Source organism: Serinus canaria, chromosome 19 (assembly GCF_022539315.1).
Source record: "Serinus canaria isolate serCan28SL12 chromosome 19, serCan2020, whole genome shotgun sequence".
Lineage (NCBI taxonomy): Eukaryota > Metazoa > Chordata > Aves > Passeriformes > Fringillidae > Serinus > Serinus canaria.
The window spans coordinates 10,834,909-10,855,245 of record NC_066332.1 but is presented as its reverse complement, the minus strand read 5'-3'; the positions used below and the strand labels follow the sequence as shown (position 1 = coordinate 10,855,245).

The window sequence follows — 20,337 nt, the reverse complement described above, 5'->3', positions numbered from 1 at the left end:
AGTAACATCAGCTCCCTTGGATCCTGTCTGGCTGCTCAGGGAATATAACTTGTACATGGATGTAGGAGCATGGTTTGCCTCTGAACTGTCCCCTCTGACTGTGCCTTCAAGCATCCGTGGGTTACGCCTGGAGATCCGGCACCTCCAGCCAAGTGCTCCCATCCTGCTCCCGAGGCACACAGTGCCAAAATGTGGAGAATGTTCTGCTAAAAGATGAGTTTCATGAAAACAGAAGAATTAGTTTGGGATCTGCTTTGATTCTTCAAATGTTTTTGATGAGAGATTTTTCCTTTCAGGCAGCTGGACACCTCTGTGCCTTAATCCCTTTGTCAGCAAGCACATATTAAATTATTTTAGACTCTCAGGGGCTATTTTGAAATTAATAAAAGCAAAAATTTCCTAAGTCAGTTTAGGATCAGTTTAGTTTAGGTAATGTGTCTTACAGGGGACTGTTAAGGGCTGAAACTTTTCTACTGCTGAGAGCCAAAAAGAACCCCAAAGCCAAGTTGCTTGTTTTCTAGAAATCTAATTCTTCCTTAGAAATCTGATAAAAGATCCTGCTCTGCCAGCTCATGGCCAGCTGGATGGAGGTGGGAGGTTACAGTCATGCCAGTGATGCCCTGGGATGCAACATGCTCTTAAAAATGTTTTCTTACCCATTTCCCACATTCCAATGATGATGAAAAGAGAAAGTCATCTCTTCCATCTCTTCCCCCTTTTAGGAAGGGAGGTTGAGTGTGTCTCAAAGGAGGAACCATCTTCCCTGGGAGTTGCCTTGAGGCATGAAGATGGCCATGGAAGAGTGGGAAAAATGGGCTGGAGCATCTCTGGGGGGATTAATTTAATTGCACAGCAAAGTGGTGGTGTAAGAAGGAAGTTTTCCCATCAGGTGGTTTCAGAATTCCTGACCCAGCAGGCAGTGCTTCGAGTCAGTGCCATCTGAAGGAGTCTGGTTGATGTTGCCCTGTTTTACATAGAGGGATATGATTGAGGTTTTCTATGAGTCCCCTGAAAAATCCCAGGAGAAAGTGCTAAGTAAAGCAAATGCCCAAAATAAGAAAATAAGGAAATTCTCTATCATGAATGAAAGGAGAACCTGGAAAAAAACTGGTGAGACTGGCTGATGTAAGTTGCTATTTATAGCAGGGTTTAATGCTGAGGATTTGAGATTCACTCAGAAAAGGAAGTCATTAAAGATGTCCTGAGTTCAGAAATTGCCCCTAAGCCAAGATCCACCAACCCCTGCTGCAGCTCCATCCTGCCCCGCTCCAGCTCCAGCACTGATGACATTCCATCAGTGTCCAGAAATTTCACCTCCACCATTCTTGACATTGCTGGAGAAATGTTGGAATTTTTTAGATGATGTCACATCCTAGAACTGATTCCAGTTAGAAGCTGTGCCTGTGGGAGTGACTGGGGACCATCTGTCTCCAGTGTGGTGGGTCCAGGGGAGAGCACGGCCACCTTGGCTGGTCACCTCTGGCTGGTTCACAGAAAACACTTTGTGTTTCCCCAAAGTCATGTCAGGACAGGAAGATGGTCGTAGCTGATAAGAAATGTGTGTCTCACTAAAGGTCCCATTCTTCTCCAGCAAAGGCATTTTACAAAATAAAATATTCTAGGGAATACTCTTCTTTCTAATGGCTGACACCTCCAATATTTCCTGGCCTTTCTTTTGAAGCAGAGCAAACCAAAGAGGATGAACTGTACAGTATTTCAAAGCAAATTAAGGTGAAATAAAAAGCCTCTTTGCTCCACACCCCTCTCCATTCTTGGCATGAAAAGAAAAGAAAGAAACAGGGAAAACCTGAGGTTTTGCAATTTTTGAGCCTTAGGGAGGTGACTGTGGGGCTGTGTCCCTGTTTCACCCTGACTGCTGGCTCCAGGGGCTGGGAAATACCCAACCCACCCCCTTCAGCATCCCTCAAACCCCAAATGTCTGGAACGACCAAAAAAAGTGTCTCTGCTGGGCCTGCATCCTCTGCCCACCTCACTCAGATCATTTTTGAGTCCACCAGAAAGAAGCAGAGAGGACCAGGCTGAAAATTCAGAGCTCTGCTGGGATGGAAACTAGAAGAGAGTAGAGTTAGAATAGATATGAGGAAGGACTTCTTCTTGGTAAGGGTGGGCAGGCCCTAGCACAGGATGCCCAGAGCAGCTGTGGCTGCCCCTGGATCTCTGGAAGTGCCCAAGGCCAGGTTGGACACTGGGGCTTGGGAGCGGCCTGGGACAGTGGGAGGGATCCCTGTCGATGGCGGGGGGGTGGGGTGAGGTGGGTGGACCAAGGTGCCCTTTAAGGTCCCTTCCAACTCAAACCACTCTTTGATTCTATGATTCTATGAATAGCAAACCCACTTTTAATCAACCCAGTGGGCCTTGCCTGCTCATTATAATCAAGGAAAAATAAAAATAAACAAGATACAAAGAGTTTTCATTTTCATTGGTGCTCCTGCTGTGGAGTGTTCTAGGCATTTTTGGGTGGGATGGCTGTAGGCAGCCCCAGGGAGCATGGGATGTCTGGCTGATCCCCACAGGTTAGAACCAGGTTAGAACCACAACCTCCCCTGAGAGCAGGGATAACCTTCAAACTTGTGTCAGGGCTATTGCCACAGCTGGAGGACATCTCTAATCATAGAATCATGGAATCATTTAGGTTGGAAAAGTCCTCTGAGGTCACTGAGGTCACAACCATCCTCCAAGCATTACCAGAGCCACCACTAATGCAGGTCCCCAAGTACCACATCCACACATCTGTTAAACCCCTCCGGGGATGGGGACTGATGGCCCCCTGGACTCCCTTGCCCAGTGCTGGCCCCTCTCTGCAAGGTCCTGGCAGGGCTGTATCACTGTGGGGAGGTTGGAACTCCATGGGAGGTGTGAGCCCCAGTCCCACAGTGAGGTGTGAGCTCTGCAGCTGCCAGTGAACAGCCATTCTCATGCACTGTTGTTCACTGGCCTCATGATTTATTCAATGCTGTCAAACCACTTCCCACGTGTAGGGCTGTTTGGAGGTAGGGGTGCTTGGCAGTGTTTCTCTGAAGTGCAGGTCCTGTCCCCAGTAATATGGAGGGTTTTTCCACCCCAGATGGGTTTGTACCCTTCAAAGGGGATATTGTCTGGCTTTCCCAGTTAGCACAGGCTGTGTCTGGCACCCGCATCCCCTGGGAGAGAGGGGAGGGCTCGGGGAGCTTTGGCACTGCTCACTGATTGTGCTGCAGCTCCACAGCCTCTCCTGCATCCCTCATGGCCCTGCAGCCTCCCCCTGTGGGCCCCTGTATCCTTCCACAACCCCCACGGCCTCTTCTGCATCCCCCCACCACCCCCACCCTCCACAGCCACATCATCCCCATCTCTCCATAGCCCCAGGGTTCCTGCATCCCATGGGGACCACACAGGGTCCCACATGTTGGGACTTGGTGGGGTCAGTTTATGAGGGGGAGTAGAGGGACCTGAGCTCAGTCAAGGATCACCTGAGGGACAGTCCTTTGACCCCCAGAGCACCTCACCTCTGCCCCAGGTGAAGCCACCAGCATCTCCCAAATGGATCATCCCCCTCCCCAGAGCTTGCATCCACTTGTGGACATATGGAAAGAGGAGAAAAGGCTACAGGCAGTAACAGGGATGGAATTATAATCCTTCCTGTGCTCCAAGGTCCTTCAGTGCCAGGGCTGGGATAGTGCAGCCCACACAGGTGAGCTGTGCCCCAGGGGGATCTTGGAATAAAATCCTAATATTGCTGGGTGGAACGTGCCTGGGCTCATCCGGCCCTAGTGCTGGACCAAAGGTGGTAGCTGTGGTATTTCACCTCAGAGACACCTTTGGCTGGCTGGAAGTTGCAGTTAGGCACTCAGAACAAGTCCAGGCATGGTAGAAACTCAGTTTATCTCTGGTGGAAAGGGTTCTGGCAACGGTGAAGAGGAAAAGGAGAGGATTCTGCCGGAGGATTAAATCCAGAGTTTTATTCCTGGGTCACAGAGCTCTGAATCTTGGTAACAGCTCCACCAGAATCCCAACTGCATGGTCTCCGTGACTTTTAAGCTCACAGGGAGGGGGGAGGGAAAGGATAGGTGAGCCACCAACCAGGTGGGAGGGGGAGGGTCTCAGGGGACAAGGACACCTGAACAGGTCAATGACCCCAGGTCCGAGAAGCATCTTTTGAACTTCTGCCAATCACACGACGCCCTTGCTGGAATGTGGAGCTTGATGGACAGCATTTAGGAAGGGGGCAAGGGGGAGGGGAAGGGACAGGTTGGCACACCTGAAGGGGGACAGGATATTGCTTCACACTGCAACAGGGGGAGGCTGACAAAGTCCCCCTCACCATCACCCATGGGCAAAGTACCCCCATTCCCCTGCCCTGGGTTCTTGGCTTTGTGACCTGTGTATCTAGGCAAGGGCAGGATTTCAGGGCAGCTTGAAGGAGTTTGAAAGCTTCTGGCTTAATCCTTGTCACTGTTTATATCCCAGGGGTGAAGACTCAGCAGCCCCATAACAGCCTTTCCTACATGCTTCTCCTTTGAATAATTTTAGCTTTCTATTTCTACCCTGCCTGCACCAAAACAAACTTCATAGCCCAGTCAAGTGAGGCTAAGTGGTAAAGAATGGCTTTTTTCCAGGAATAGTAAAGGAAGGAATAGTAAAGGAATAGTAAAGTGTTTATTAGCTGACCCTTGGGAAGGGTCAGCTAATAAACACTTAAACTGCAGGAACTGCAATAGCAAAGGGCTCTGGCATTTGCCGGAGAAGCGAAAACCAGCAAACAGAAGCAGAAAACCGAAACCAGAAAACAGAAACTGGGTCCAGAGGTCCACAAGCGTGACTGGTCTGGGATCGCCGTGCAGAGCTCCAGGGGCTGCAGCCCGTGACTCAAAGCAGGAGTGCTGCGGGCGGGGGGTGACTGTAACTGGCAGGAGCTGCCCCCCTGTCTGGGAGGTTTTCCGGCATCCCGGGGGGAGCAACATTCCAGCTGACAAAGCAGCTCTGTGGGCACCCACTGCTGACATAACCAAGGGGCTGCAGCTGCAGCAGCTTTTTGCAGCACCACCTCCTCCACCTCCTCCTCCCCCTTCACCTCCTCACATTCAGTTGTGCTTTCTTTCCTCACACTGACCATCTCAGAGCTTCCAGGTGAAAGACAGAGCTGCAGGTCCCATCGCAGCACCACACCTCCCCACATCCCCCTGTGCCCATGTATGTACTCAGCCTCATGGTTTGTGCCTTGCAGGTGGCAGCTGGTGAGCAGAAAGTGCAAAGTTCCCATGAGCAAAGCTGTCACCTGCTGGTGACAGGGTGGTGCCAGCCACAGGGTGCCTTTCTGCAGCCTTTGTCACTGCTCCATTTGGCACTGGTGTTTGTCACACTCAAATGTGAGTTGCAAGAACAGAGGAACATAAAACTCCCACTGTTGGTTTCTGAATGAATTATTTCCATGGCAAAAAGCCATAATTTGGTTTTTTTCAGCAGCAATTCAGCCGCAAGCTGGAGCCACTTCTTGTTCTGTGCTGAGCTGATCAGACTAACCAAGGGAACAAAGAGCTTATATCCTGCCAGACTTGCTTCTGGCAAAATCCACCAGCTTTTCTGGTGGATTTTCTATATCCTTGTCAGGACTTACAGAGACTCTGCTCCTTCTACAAGCATATCCTTGGCCTCTCTGGTGAGGTCTCTGCTCAGATGAGGATGTGCCACAGCCAGCAGCACCAGGGATGTAATGCAGGAACAGACCATGAGGGAAAGGAGGGATAAAAAACAAACCCTCCCCATGGGATAAGCATGGGAAGGAGCAGACCAGTCTAAGGAACCTCCAAACTTCTCCTTTCAGTCCCTGCCAGGGACAAGCCAGCTGGCGAAGGACAGTGCCTCCGTTGCTCTCATGTGCAGCTCCAGGGTAGCCAAGCAGGGGGTTTAGAGTTCTGGGAGAGAAAATCCAGGCTCAGGAACACAACCAGAGGTCTGAGCAGCCTCTCTGCAGTGGAGGGGTCTTTGGCTGCGTGCCCAGAATGTGACAGGACATCAGGAAGCCCAGGTCATCCCTCTTTCTGCTCCCCAAGGAGCTGCCCTGAGTTGTTGGCCTGCTGAGACTTAGTCTCTCCCACATCAGGCTGGTTGTCCCCAATTTCATCTCAGCTCTTTAGCCAGAAAATCCATCTTTTACCCAATGCATCTCTTGGAGGGAGTGGCTGAGGCTGGCAAAATGTCTTAGGTCTGGCAAACCCCTTCTGCTAGCGAGTTCCTTGCTCTCAGGTGAAATCCTGCCCTTTGGGATGCCTGTGACTGCTAAGGGCAAAGTGATAAAGGATGGATTACAGTGAAACAGCAGTGAGAGAGACTGAGAATGGGCTGGACACTGTGCTTGGAGGACTGTGATCTATTGCACAAAGTCCAGCTAGAGGCCAGTCAGTAGCAGGCAAACCCAGGGATCAAGACTGGGTAGTCTTTAATATGTTCATGTCTTGGCTAATGGGACAAAGGTCACCCTCAGTGAGCTGGCAGGTGACACAAAGTTGGGAGGATGGCTTGTCACATTAGAGGGACATGCTGCCATCATAGAATCATGGAATGTATTGGGATCAAAGTGACCTTAAAACCCACCCAGGTCTGTCCCCCGTGCCATGGGCAGGGACAGCTTCCACTATCCCAGGCTGCTCCAAGGCCTGTCCAACCTGGCCTTGGACACTTCCAGGGAGGGGGCAGTCACTGCTTCCCCCTGGAAGCAAGCTGCTCCAGAGCTTCACTACCCTCACAGAGAAGAATTTCTTGCTAATATTTAATCTTAATCTCCTTTTTATTTTTATTTTAAAGCTGTTCCCCCTTGTTTTATCACTTTTGGCCTGTGTGAAATCCATGGAGACCTCATCAAGATGGAGAACCTCATGAAGCTCAAAAAGAAGTACAAAGTCCTGACCCTGTGAAGGAATATCCCCAGGCATGTGTATATGGCAGTGCTGACCAGCTTTTTGGCACAATGCAGTTTGCCACAAAAGGACCCAGGGCTCCTAGTGGACACCAGACTGGACATGAGCAGCAAAATTCCCTTGCCACCAAAATTCCATCAGGATCCTAGGCTGGCATGAGGAGGAACACTGACAGCAGGTTGAAGGAAGGGACCCTTCCCCTCTACTCAACATGGGTGAGGCTGTTCCTCAAGTCCTGAGCTCCCCAGGATTAGAGATGTGTGGACATACTGAGACAATCCAGCAAAGGGCCACAGAGATGATGAAGAGAGAGTGGTATTTGTCCAGGGAGGAGATGCTGGTACAGTTCAGGATGGAGAGGGCTCAGAGGATTCTGTCCAATGTATGTGGAGCAAAGTAAATGCAGCCCAACTCTCAGTGGTGGCCACTAACAGGACAAGAGGCAACAAGAAATTCTATTTAAACACCAGATAAAACTTTATTGCACTCTGAAACAGGCTGTCCAGAGAGGTTATGGAGTCTCGCAGCCCACTGGATGTGGTCCTGGGCAGCATCTCCAGGGACTGGGCTGGATGGATTCCAGCCTCAGCTCCTCACCAGCCCTGTGGGTGTGGGGAGGGCAGGCTGAGTGCTTTGTGGGGCACAGAGCCCTCAGTGCAGCTACCCCTGAGCTCTGGGGCAGCAGCTCAGCAGTCTCTGGCAAACATCCAGCACACAACGGCATGAGAGCACTTCTGTGCTGCCTGTTGGGGTTTTTTCCAGAACTGCATAATCCTATGCAAACATTGTCTTTCCCTACACAGACTCATAGGGAAACCCCCCTCCAGTGGGACCATTCTCCTTTTTGTGGCCAGGCCACTGGGCACATTTTAGTTTCCTTTTGATTAGAATAAAGCAAAAATGAGTGCTGAGTCACTTGGCATTGGGAGGGACCATATTCCATTCTACCTCACTTTTTTCTGTTCCCTCTAATTCCCTACAGCTATTTCACTTTCATGTCATCCTTTATCATCATCCTGGAATTTCCATTTCGGCTGCTCCCAGCTGCCTCCAGGACTCCCTTTTAAAAGAGGGCTGAATCCAGCTGTTGCACACTGAGCTGCATCTTCCAGAGCTTCTGCTCCTGGTCTGACAGCCCTCACCCAACGGAAAGATGAAGGTCTCTGCAGCTGGGTTTGCTCTTGTCCTCATTTCAGCCTCCTTCTCCCAAACTTTCTCTGGACCAGGTGAGTCCTGCTTTTTCATTTGTCAAGGGAGAACAGATCTGAACCTTCCTTCTCCACTGAGCTCCCAAGACAGATAACTGGGAGTTTATCAGCATTTGTGCCATTCTCCACTCTGGCTAGAGATCAGCTGCATGTAGGAACCCTTGAATCGGAAAATCATCCATCCCCCTGTCCATTGTCCATCTATCCATCCTCCATGCATCCATGCATCTATCCACCCATCCTTCCAACCTGGGCTCAAAGTACTTATTTCTGGTTAGAACTGAGAGATTTCCACCTCTGCTCTGGGGCTGGAGGAGTTGCGGAAGTGAAGCTCTAAGCAATGGCAGAGTGACAATCTTACAGTACCTCGATACTGCTCAGGGCATTGGACCAGATGATCCCCAATGTCCATTTCAACCTTAATTATTCTCTAATTTCTTGCTACCTTCCCTGCCAGCACATATCCCAGAGCTCACATTGTCTTCCTTTGCCTCTTCTAGCTGGCCTCGACATCCCAATCTGCTGTTTCACATACAGCCAGCACAAGCTCCCACGGAAGCTCATCCAGCGTCATTACAGCACCAGCAGCAGCTGCTCCCAGCCGGCCATCGTGTGAGTGCAAGCATGGACAGGGCAGGGACAGCCACTGGGCGGGTGGGTGAGTGACCAGCTCTGCACACCAAGGCGGGGCATAGGAACAGAGCAGGGAGAGGGGAATACCAAGGAGAAAGGGCTCACACAGGGATTGCTGGGGATGCTCATGTGGGGATTCCCATAGATGCTCCTGCAGGAGTGGAGGAAGCAGTGAGGGGGAAGGGATGGGAGTGGGGAGCATCACAGCCAGCTGCTGCTTTCAGCATCAGCACAGGGGAAAACTTCTTGCAATGCTGGGATCCAAGCTCTCCTGGGAAGCAGGTGTAAGCAGAGATCTAACATGTCCCATTCCTGTTCCATAGGTTTGTCACAAAGGAAGGCCGCCAGGTCTGTGCCAATCCTGAAAACACCTGGGTCCAAAGCTACCTGAAAATTTTGGAGCAGAACTGAGACAAGCAGTGTGGCAAGAGTAGCTGCTGTCATGGACAAGTCACGTTATCCTGAGCTCCAGCTGTGGAGGAGGACCCTGGGACAATAGGAGCCACAGGAGCATCTGCAAATGTCCCCAAGGGACTGCTGGAAGGGCACCTTGTGTTTGGGGCTGCTGCTCATCCTTGGCTTGTACAGACCAGGCTTCAGCCTCATCCCTCTGCCCCAGCCCCAGGCCCACGGGACTGCACCTTGTCTGTTGTATTATTTCAAGTTATTTAAGAATTCATCATATGGGGCAGTCAATCTTTTTTTTTCTGTGGATGATGATATTATTTATAGGGGGGTGACAGAGAGGATATTTCTAGGAGGGGGACCCAGTGCTGAATGATGGGAAACCCTGCTTTATACATGTCAACTCGTGATTCTGGAGAATAAAGAATTTGGAGAAAACCTTTGTTTTTTCCCTTTTACGTGCCTCTGTGGTGTTCACCAGCACACACAGAACAAACCTCTGAGCCATCTGAGCCTCTATAGGACACATGAAGATGGAAAATGGTTTGAGGCAAACCCATAAAGTTTCCATACTGCAGACTCAGGAGCATCCTCCAAAACCTCATTCCCCCACAGCACACACCCCCAGTCCCCACATCCTCTACAGAATTAGAAGTGTTTGTACCCACATGGGGGACTTTTACATTCATTAATCTGCTCTCTACACTCCCAGGCATGTTGCATGCATTTGCTGCTCCCAGCCCCATATCCCACATCAAACTGATACTTGGGTGTTCAACGTTGAGACCAGCAGTTCTGGAGAGGGACAGAGACCCCCATCTTTCATTCTGCCCACTCCGATGGGGTTTGTTCCTCACTTTCCCACCTGTAGGACAAGGGGAAAAGCCCAGCTCTTGCTGTAGGGGTAAAACAACCAGCAGAAAACCTGCTGCAGTTGTTCCCAGGATGCAGCTTTCCATGGTAACATGAATGGGAAGGAGCGGTCCCAAAGGCACAGTGCTTGCTGGGCACACCTTGTCCATGGAGATCATGCTTAGGGTTCCTTGACATCTGCACTCTGTGAAGAAATCCCAAAAGGATTTGGATTGTAAAGGAACTTAAAGCTCATCTCATTCCACCCCTGCTGTGGGCAGGGACACCTTCTACTGGACCTGCATGGTCCAAGACCTGTCCAGCCTGGCCTTGGACACTGCCAGGGCTGGGGCAGCCACAGCTGCTCTGGGTACCCTGTGCCAGGGTCTTACCACCCTCACAGGGAAGAATTTCTTCCCAATGCCTATTCTAAACTGACCTCCTTCAGTGTAATACCATTCCTCTTTGACCTACAGCAACAGGCCCTGCTAAAAGTTTTGTTCCCATCTTTCTTACAGAACCCCTTCAACTGCCCCCACAGCATAGTCCAGAGCTGACCTAGCCGTGCCCATATCTTAGTCTTCCTAAAACAAAAAACCCTTTCTCTTAATGTTTATTTTTTTTCCCCCTGCAGTTATAGGTCAGATTTGGCAACTCTGAGGCTGGGAAAGCACCTCTGTGTTGTCTTGTGATTTCTCTCTAGTCTTGTGTTTTCTGGGCAGGAAAACTGGCTGTAGTCAACAGAGTCATGAACACCCAAGGAGCAGCATCCCAGCCAAGGGCAGCCCAGCCCAGCACCATTCTGTGTCCCAGGAGATGGTGCTGGGGCCATACATGGAGAGATGAAAATCTGCAGAGGGTGTATCCTGAGTGTGGCTACCTCACTGTGCTGTGAAACTGTGGAGCAGAGTGGTTGGTGGATAGACAGGAGCAGGTGAAGATCCTGGGAATGGGGTGCTAGATGTCTCCTCTACCCCTGAGGACATCCCAACCCCAAGTTTGGCACTGCAGACCAACTACAGGAGCCCCAAACTGTCCCTGCTCTGGGACTCTGAGCTGAGAGGTGATGGAGGATGGATGTTTTCGAGAAAGGGAAGCTGAGGGGGTTTATCCCATGCCCAGGATGCAGGGACAGGCTGGAGAGGCTGGATCATCCAGTGCTGCAGCTGTCTCCCCTCAGGACAGTCCCTGGCTGTGTGCCTAGGCACTTGTGGGAATTTCCCTCTCAAGCCTTTCTGGTTTCAGAAAGGACTTAGGGAATATTTCCTTCCCTGTCTGCAATGACAAGAGGCATCAGGAGATCAGAAGACCTTCATGGTTCCATGGGCAAAACACTGGATAGCCTGGTTTTCTCTGGACTTTTTGAGACCATGAACCCTGTGGCTGTTCCCTCTCTCCCAGCTTTACTTAAAGAAGCCCTGGAAGAAGAGAGGTGCCATGGATACCCTCAGTCCCAGTGTCTACATTGTCTCCCCGCTGGTCACTGCTCCCAACCCCATAATGAATATCCTGGCATGGCCTCTCACTGCCACTCCTGTAGAACTGATGGTTTGATCTTGGCCTCACACCTCAGCCTCTTCAATTTCTGTCTTTTCAACTTGCACTGGCCACTTCATCCAAGAATCCTTTCTCCTAAACCCACCAACTTATACATGCCATCACTGGTGCTACCCTGTGCAAAGTGGGGCTGGATGGATCACAAACGTGGGCTGTATATCTGCCCATGTCCTGGTGGGAACTTGAAGATCTCTCTGCTTGAGCCTTGTTTCTCTCCTTGTTTCTGCTTTTCTTTCCCAATCCTGCTCTGCTCCAGGTGAGTAATAGAATCACTAAGGTTGAAAAAGACCTCCATGATGGTGGCTGCAGCCATTCCCCCAGTACTGCCAAGACCACCCCTAACTCATGTCCCTAAGTGCCACATCCACACATCTGTTAAATGCCTCCAGGGATGGAGACTCCACCCCTGCCCTGGGCAGAGGTGATGATGAGCAAGGAGAGGTCAGGAGACAACCCGAGCGTCTGCAGACCACTGTGGTACCAACAGGGCTTGGGGCTGTTTTACAGGCAGTTTATCTCACACTAGTTTTCTTGTCCCTCATAACCAGTTCTGAGGGACGCAGCCCCAATTGTTCCCATCCCCTGCAGAGCTCCAGCAGGGAGGTGGGACCAGCAGTCTCGTTTTCTACCCACAGAGTTATCAGCCAGTTTTAAGTGCCAACCACAGGCTGATAAAGTGCTTTTGTTGGTTTTACTTTGTGCTTCTAAAACAGAAATCTTGTTTCCTGCCCCAGGAAGCTGCAGAACAACAGTGAATTGGTGCTTGTCTTGCAATAAACACTAACAGAGCATCCCAAGAGCTAAGCCTGGCTCAGGCTGCATTCCAAAAGAGCCTGTGCCAGGGATGTAGTCTTGGCCATCCCCCTTTCCTCTCACATTAGGGATACCCCTGAATCCCCACGCTGAGATTTCCAGGCATTCCTTTGCCAAATCCGCAGTGGCACAGGCCCACTAGCTCCCAGCCTTGGCTATGATCTGATGGGGGAAAGGGCTGGGAAGAAGTTCTGGCTCCACATCAGCGCAGAGACTTGGAGGTGCTGGGGCTGCTGATGCTGTGGTGCTGGGATCAGGGAGGCCAAGCAGAAGGGAAAGCTTTTAGACCTAAGAAGGCTGGAGCACTTCCAGCTGAGAAGTTGAGGTTTTTCCCCTACATCTCCAAAAACAGTTGTAGTGGGGTCCCCATTTTCCAGACAGGAGGGGAACAACCATTGATGACACAGAGAAAACAGTTTTATTTATTGGCACCAGCACAAAATAGCAGTTTGAGAATAAGGCTGAACACTGTGGTTCCACAACAAGCATCCTGTTAGTAACCAGGGTACCACTTCCTTCTCTAGGGACAGATCTTACCCACAGCATCTACTGCACTGTTACAAAATGCAGTGGGAAAACTCATCCTGGGCTCATAAAACAGCATTCAGACCTAATTTCAACCCACAAATAGCTCTGGGATGAAATCCCCCTCCCATTCTAGCAGTGGAGGCACAAGGTAGGGCTCAGTTTAGCTACATCACACAGCAGGGTACCCCAAGATGGGTCTGCAAGGCCAAGAGGTCTTCAGCATCACGTCTGCCCTAAGTGTAACTGAATTATTGTGGATAAGTGACACCTTTGCAAGACAAAACAAACTTCCGGGGTCCCAAGGTGGCTCAGCAGGTCCTGGTGCTTGGCAGTAGCATTTCTAGGTCTGCGACAAACTCTCATGGGTGGTCTGGCAGGACTTCTCAGTTTCCAGTGCTCACTGCAGCTCCAGGCTGTTAACGTATTCCTTCACCCACCTGGCATCAGGGTTAGCACAGACCTCCCGCTTCTTCCTGGTCACAAACCTGGCAAGTCATGAGTTCAGGGGTTACAGTCCTGGTGGGGAAAAGGGGCATCAGGGACTGGGGTCATGTTGTTGGGTCATCTCTCATAAACTCTCAAGCATCTTGGAGCTGCAGAGTGTGCTAAACTCCAGGGGGAGATCAGGGTCCCTTGGGAGACCCTGCCATGCTCAGATATTTGTCCCCTTGTCCTATGCAGAGGTGAGCCTGGGTGCAGTGTGGAATGTTGTGTGGATTGAGTTCATCAATCTCTGGAAGGTCCTGCTGCCTCCTGTCCTCCTTCCCATGTTCCCAGCATCAGTGCAGTCCAAGGAGACCAAGGGACCACTTAATTCTCACCTGAGGAGGGTGAGGGCTTACACACTGCACATGGAACCTGGGTGGCTGCTCCCTTCCACCATGTATGATGCCTCACAGCATCCTGCTTCTGGCCCTGGCAGATGTGAAGCCAGGAGCCCTAAGGCTGGCAGAGCCTCCCCTCAGGGCCCAGTGTTGGTACTCACACAACTGCTGGCTGGGAGCACTTGCTGCTGGTGTAGAAATACTCCTGCACATGACTCTGAGGCAGCTTTCGTGAGATGTAGCTGAAGCAGCATAAAGCCATGTCAGACCCCACTGGAAGAGATCAGGAAATCCAGCCTGAGACCATAACTCAATAAATTGTACATTCCTGTTTGAGAGTGCAGGCAACCACCTCCTTAATCAGCTGAACTGTCCCTTCTCCTCCCATTTTCCCTAAAAATCAGCAAGAAATTGGGATAAAAAAGCTTGATAAAAATATTGCTAGGATTGTTTGTTAAATGTTTTACACTAACATCCAGGGTAAAAATCCCTATTGTTACCCTGTGTCCACTCCTAAGGGCCAGCAAGAAAATGAGGGGAGAGGAAACCTGAAAACTTTTATACCAGTAAAATTCCTCCCTAAGATAAAAGGATATTAGAAAGGAATACCAGTCCAAATAAATCAGAAGAAGTTATTCAAACAGGTTTCCAACATTTGCAGCTGGATTTTGTGAGTTCTGCTCTAAATTACAGGCAGTCAGAGCAAAAGTCCACTCTAGGAGAGCAAAGGAATGCTGTACTCACATGGAGCAGGAAGGGCCTGAGAAAAGAGGTCAGCAACCAGGATCATGGAGAGGCAGAGTGTGGAGATGTTCATCCTGGACAGGGATAAGCAGAGGCAGGATCAGAGCAGGTTCCTCCTGTGCCTTTTGTGAGGTGCTGGCTCAGTCCTTGCTTTTTATAGGGACAGTGGCCAGTCAGTCAGATTTGAAGGCAAACGTGGAATTTCCAAAACATAATAGAGCTGATGTCATGGCACCTTTGCCTCAGAAATACTGAAGAAAATAAAAAGAAACAGTTGGCTGAGGAAGTAGCAGAATAGCCTTTGTGTGAAGGGAGGTAAGTGTGAGCAAATTGGCCTCCAGTGACCAAGACAGGATATGAAACCACCCTTGAGCAGCAGATTCACATTTGCATCATCCAAAACAACTCTGCTTATCAAAGTTACCTCGGCATCCCCACCAAAGCACCAGAAGGACCCAGCTCAGTCTCATCTTCAAGGAACCAGGCCTGGGGGTCAGGGGTGCTCAGAACCTCAAATGGAAGGTGCAGGTTCCACCAAGGGGTCCCTTCTCCAGTGGTGCGTCTGGGAAATGTCCAGGGTGGATACAGGGGGTCAGTGAGGGCAGCATGGGCAGCAGGAACACTCAGCCTGGAGATTGGCTGTTGATCCAGCCCGGTAGCCTTGGCACCATGAAGCACAGAATTCTCAGTGCTGTGCTTCCAGTGTGGGATTGTGCCCTCCAAACCCCTCCAAACAATCTGAGTAGGGGATGGGCTTGACTGGGAATCCTGCCTAGATGGGCTAACTCTCCAAAGAGCATGTTCTGCAAGTGCCAGTTGGCTTGGTTCAAGGTGGGATGCAGAGGGCAGAGCAGGAGTTCCCCCATCCCAGGGAGCTGAGAGGGACCAAGAGACTGCAGTCCTTGGTGCCTATCTACAGTCACAGAGGTCATGGCATGGACTGCACAGAGGCCCCTGGCACTGCTCTTACTACATGATGGGTTCCTCAGGATGTGCTAGGGAGCATTTCCCCTTTTTCCATCTCTCTACTTTGTGACTGGCCCCCATTTTGCCAGCTCACAGCCTGTGGTTCCTCCGGATGTTTTGCAGCCCAGGTGCTGCTCACAAGGTGCCACTAGCTCGTTTTTCCTAGATTTCGTCACTGACCTTCTGCCCAAGTGCTGCACCAGGGCTGCAGAGAAGGGCTGCTCTGCTGCCATTCTCCGTCTCCCCCACTGGCCTCATGGGTCTGTGGGGACATTCAGAACCTTCCCAGCGTACCCTCCACCACGATGTCCCCATGGGTGGGGACCAGGGCTGCAGGAGAGTCTCCAGGGCTGTGCCAGGGACCCTGCTGGGGTGGGCAGGAGCCCATGGTTTTTCCAAATCATCTTCCCAGGAGGCATCCAGGTGCTGACCTGAGGACCCTGAGGACTCTTCATGAGCAGGAGCTGGAGCTGAACCAAGTGCCTGACATCATGAAGTTGTCACAGACACATAGGGGTGGCATTTTGGGGCAGCACAGCTATGTGCTGCAGGTATTCAGGCTTTGCGAAGGACCAGCCTCAGCTGGAATTTGCCAAGGGTGTCTCCCTGTCAGAGATGGGGAGACAGATTATTTATTGCTACTACCATATTATACTCCAGAATTGTGATTTGTCTGTTGGTATGGCTAATTGATGTGAGCATTGCTTATGCCCCAGATCCACGTAGGGTGTAAAGTAAGGCAGTGGGACTCACCCTCATCTTCTCAGCACAAAACCAACTGCATTTTGTGCTAAGCCACATCCCCACTGCCCCAAGGCTGATCCTGGGGCTGGGATTTCTCTTTCCAAGGAGCAATGCCCGTAGAAAAAGTCCCCCACCTGCCTCACCACATGGCCCGACAAAGAGCTCCACAAAGCAGCTGCCGTGCTGTGTCACCTCCCAGTTGCCTTTGGTGAGTGGCAAAGATGGAGACTGTTCTGCCTTGGGACACGCAAATGAACCTGTTTGGTGTTCCCAGATCTGCTGGCAGATGAAGGAACTGTTACTGCCTGTGACATGATATGTGACAGGGCCAGATCAAGATCTCGGAAACCACAGAAAGGTTCTGATCTCCCAACCACAAGGAAGACAGAGCTCACGCTCTGTCATGGCTGGTAAAGGCAACTGAAACCATGACATCTGATTATTGCTCTCACAGCACAGAGTGACTTCTCCTCAGCCCTGCACAGTCTCTCCCTTCCCTGTCCCAGACATGCCCAAGGACTGGCACAATCCTGTAGGACCATCACACAGCCCAGCCTTGCCCCTCGCTCAGGGGCTTTGCCCTGTGCAGGGTTTTTGAAGGTGCATTCTGCAGTTGTGGCCCTCATAGCAGAGATGCCAGAGGTCTGGAAAGATGCCAGGTCATTTGTTATAGCTCCATCCTTTCTCCAGAGTACATTCCCCGAAGCTGCCTTCCTTTTCCTTCTCCTTCTTGCAGGGCAGCTCCCCAAGGAAGGGTGTTGGCAAAAGCAGCAGCTGGGATACACCAGGCTCTGCAGAGGAACCTGGGAAGATATTGTGGTACCACAGGGACCCAGGGGGTAGGGGATGCCCAGAGTGCCACTGGGACCTCTGACCAGGTCATGGAAGGGCTACACAGGGGGACCATGGTGGGGTTTGGCCTCGGATGGAGACGGGAGCTGCACTGACCATTTTTTGGAGCTGCATGGGACAGGAAGGTTTCTGCAATCTGTGTGCCTTGACCCCTGAAAACCAGGGAGGTTTTTCTCTGTCCGTTTACTTCCCCTCCCGACCACATGCGAGCATCCAAGGACCACCGGGCCCTCTGCTGTCCTCCACGGAAAGCATTCCTGGAGCCCTTCCACTCACCTCCACTTTAGCCATGGGTCATCCCTCTGCTGAGGAGCCCTGGAGATGCCCCTGTGCTCCCCTCTTGGGGTGTTCTCCCTGCACACAGCCCAGGAGCTCCATCCTCTGTGTCAGTGCTCCTTCCCCTTGAATCAGAGCCCTGCTGTGCTGGGAGCTGCAGGTACAGGTGACACTTGTAGTGTCCCCTTGAGCCCTGGGCTCTCCCTTGTGCTTTTTGTCCTGGGCAGGGGTTTACAGCTCTGCAATGCCTATCTTTGCTGGTAGCAAATCCTTGGGGAGTGGGGGGACCATTTCCAGCCCCCTTTATCTCCCTGTTCATGAGGAAGCCACTTTTTGATCCCCTTCTGGGGGGCAAAGGGAGACAGAAGTCTCTACTCCCCCTAAGGACTCTCTCTAAGAGAATCACCTACTGGTACCTGCCCTTCACAGCTCCAGATTAGGTTCCAAAAGCTGGCCCCATGTCACTGACATGTTTTATGAAAAATCCTTTCTTTAGGATTTTTCCACTCCTGAGAAGCTGAGAGGCCTCAGGAACAAACTGTAAACAATTCTTATCTGCTGCTGTGGAATGCAACAGGGGGAATCTGTGATCGGCCCCATCAGGCTGTTTCCAATTAAGGGCCAATCACAATTCACCTGGCCAGACTGTCTCGGTCAGAGACGAGCCTTTGTTATTCATTCCTTTTCTATTCTTAGCTTAGCCTTCTGATGAAATCCTTTCCTCTATTCTTTTAGTATAGTTTTAGTATATTATCTATCATAAAATAATAAATCAGGCTTCTGATACATGGAGTCAACTTTTTCGTCTCTTCCCTCATCCTGGGACCCTTGTGGGCAATACCACAGCCCCAACCAGCTATTTTCTCATAGACAAACAAGATGACCAGGTTACTGTAACACTAGCAGGAATGGGGCTCCAGACACACTCCCTGCCCAGCACCAGGGCTCAGATAAATTTTCCTTGCTCAGGAAAGGCTCTGCTGACAGTCAGCCTATACCTGCACTTCTGTTGTTCTTCCCAGGTGACGCTGGGGAAGCTCAGGCTGTGCACAGGGGGTCAGTATTGTTGTGTCCATGACACTTGGCTCAGTGTGGTGTATGTCACACCAGCAGTGCACAGCAGCCCCAAGGGAGCCATGATCTAGCAGCAGGAAGAAAACCTCCCTGGTGAACCTCGAGAGGATGCTACACCTTTTCCTGAACAATTTGCTGTCACTGCCTTCCCCAAACCTGCCTTCAGTGGTGGTCAGAGTCATGGCACTGCCAACTCCTGCTTCCCTGGCCTACAGAGGTAGGGTCTCCTTGCACAGAGGGGCTTCCCAATGCCACAGGCATCCCTACCAATTTCCCCAGGAAGGCTGTGGCATCCATCCTCTCTGGTCCTCTCCTTGAACTGTGGGGAGCAAGTGTCCCTGTTCCTTCAGGGCTTGGTTGATGCCAGCAGTAGGTCATTCTGGTGTTGGCCACTCTACACTGGTGGTCACCACTCCTCCCTGGTGGTCACTACTTGTCCCTGGTGGTATACTGGTCAGGTTTTGGCACTCTCACTGCTGCAACCTAGGTTCAATTCCCAGCCAGGGAAGGGGTTCCTGCAGCCACCAAGAGGTCCCAGTCTTTTCCTGGGTGGCTGTGCTGTTCTGGAGCAGCTCCTAGGGTTCAGTTCAGGGTTCAGAAGATCCCAGTGTGTGGGACTGGGTCAGGGTGGGATGAATTTTGGGAGGTGGAAGCAGCCTCCTGTCCTCCCACTGCCATCAGGCAGCAGCTGCAAGGGGGGTAATACCCCTGTGGTGGGGTGTCGAGAGCAGGGTGTGACAGGGATGTGGGGGGCTCACGAGCCAATGCCCCCATACCTACCCTGGGGAGGGGTTTTACGCTGTCTGATGCAATACTGGGCACTGTGATGGTTTATGTCCCCTTCTAATGCCATGGCCACAGTTTGACCCCATTTATCCCAAATGGTTTGTTGTGCCAGTTGGGAGTCGTTGGAAGGGAGGGAATTGGCATGAAAAAACCACATTACTCTGCCCCCCCCCCCCCCCCACCAGGATCTGCTTCTTATCAGCCTTTGCCCTTATCTCTTTAAAACATTAGTCTCTGGCTATCAGTGACACAATAAATCACAGGGCTCTAACAAAGTTCTGTCTATCACTGCAGAGTGACACCTGTAGGGAGCAGGGTGATGGGATTTTGGGAGCAGGGTGACACAGGTGCAGAGAGCTGGGCAAAGGGTTGCAGAAGGCAAGGTGACACATTTATAGAAAGCAAGGTGACACCGCTGTAGGGAGCAGGGTGACAGGAGGTAGAAAGCAGGGTGACACATACACAGGGAACAGTATCACACAGCTGTAGGGAACAAGGCTGTATGGGGAGGGGACATGCTGTTGCAGGATTTCTTCCTGTGATAAGAAGTGCAGGTTTGCTCCTCTGAACACCTCCTAAAGAGTCCCTGGAGATCAGGGCCAAAGGCAGGATAGGAACACAGGGACCCCTCGAGGGAGTGTGACTGCCCCGTGTCTGTCTGTCCCTCCTGGGCCAGGGGGAGAGGGACTGACACCAAAACTCCTGCTGTGAGCAGGAATTGAGCCTGCATGGGCAAACCCCATCGGATTTCAAGTCCGACACCTTCTCCACTCAGCCATCACAGCAGCCTGCCCAGGCTGTGTCTGCTGAGCCCCTGGCTGCAACCCTGCCCAGGGGCACAGAAGGACCTGGTCCCATCCTGGACGTGGATGCTGCTATCCCTGCTTCACATCCAGCTCAGGGACTGCTGATCATGCTGCCATCTGCCCTGCACAGAGCATTCCAGCAGGGCTGGGAATGGGAGCTAGGCACTGGCCGCAGCATCAGTGGAGATGACATGGGGGATGGACATGGTGGGAGGTCTGTGTCCTGTCTTATCTCCTTGTATCCAACAGGAAACTTGTCCCAGGACAATTGCCCCTAATCTCCTTTTCTAGCCCGGAAATATCCCAGCCTTCTCCATCCCCTCTTCCCACAATGTCCCTATTTTTGCCTTTGTTG

At 51.3% G+C, this 20,337-nt stretch overlaps 2 protein-coding genes and 1 non-coding gene across 3 annotated transcripts; 1 reads left to right on the top strand and 2 right to left on the bottom strand.

Moving 5' to 3' along the window:
* Positions 1-6,932: 6,932 nt before the first annotated feature.
* Positions 6,933-9,588, top strand: LOC103820035 (C-C motif chemokine 4-like). The gene is made up of 3 exons (XM_030231861.2): positions 6,933-8,140; positions 8,623-8,734; positions 9,079-9,588. The coding sequence occupies exons 1-3, from the start codon at positions 8,068-8,070 to the stop codon at positions 9,164-9,166; spliced, it is 273 nt and encodes a 90-aa protein (XP_030087721.2). The 5' UTR covers positions 6,933-8,067; the 3' UTR covers positions 9,167-9,588.
* A 3,189-nt stretch (positions 9,589-12,777) lies between these two features.
* LOC103820036 (C-C motif chemokine 5-like) lies at positions 12,778-14,812 on the bottom strand. Its single transcript, XM_009094640.4, has 3 exons — positions 14,479-14,812; positions 13,896-14,007; positions 12,778-13,395 (listed from the first exon to the last, which is right to left on the bottom strand). Exons 1-3 carry the CDS (start codon positions 14,549-14,551, stop codon positions 13,308-13,310), a joined length of 273 nt encoding a protein of 90 aa, XP_009092888.1. The 5' UTR covers positions 14,552-14,812; the 3' UTR covers positions 12,778-13,307.
* Positions 14,813-19,879: 5,067 nt separating this feature from the next.
* Positions 19,880-19,961, bottom strand: TRNAS-UGA (transfer RNA serine (anticodon UGA)). The gene has a single exon. It is a non-coding gene; the product is annotated as a tRNA-Ser (tRNA).
* Between the last annotated feature and the right edge of the window lie 376 nt (positions 19,962-20,337).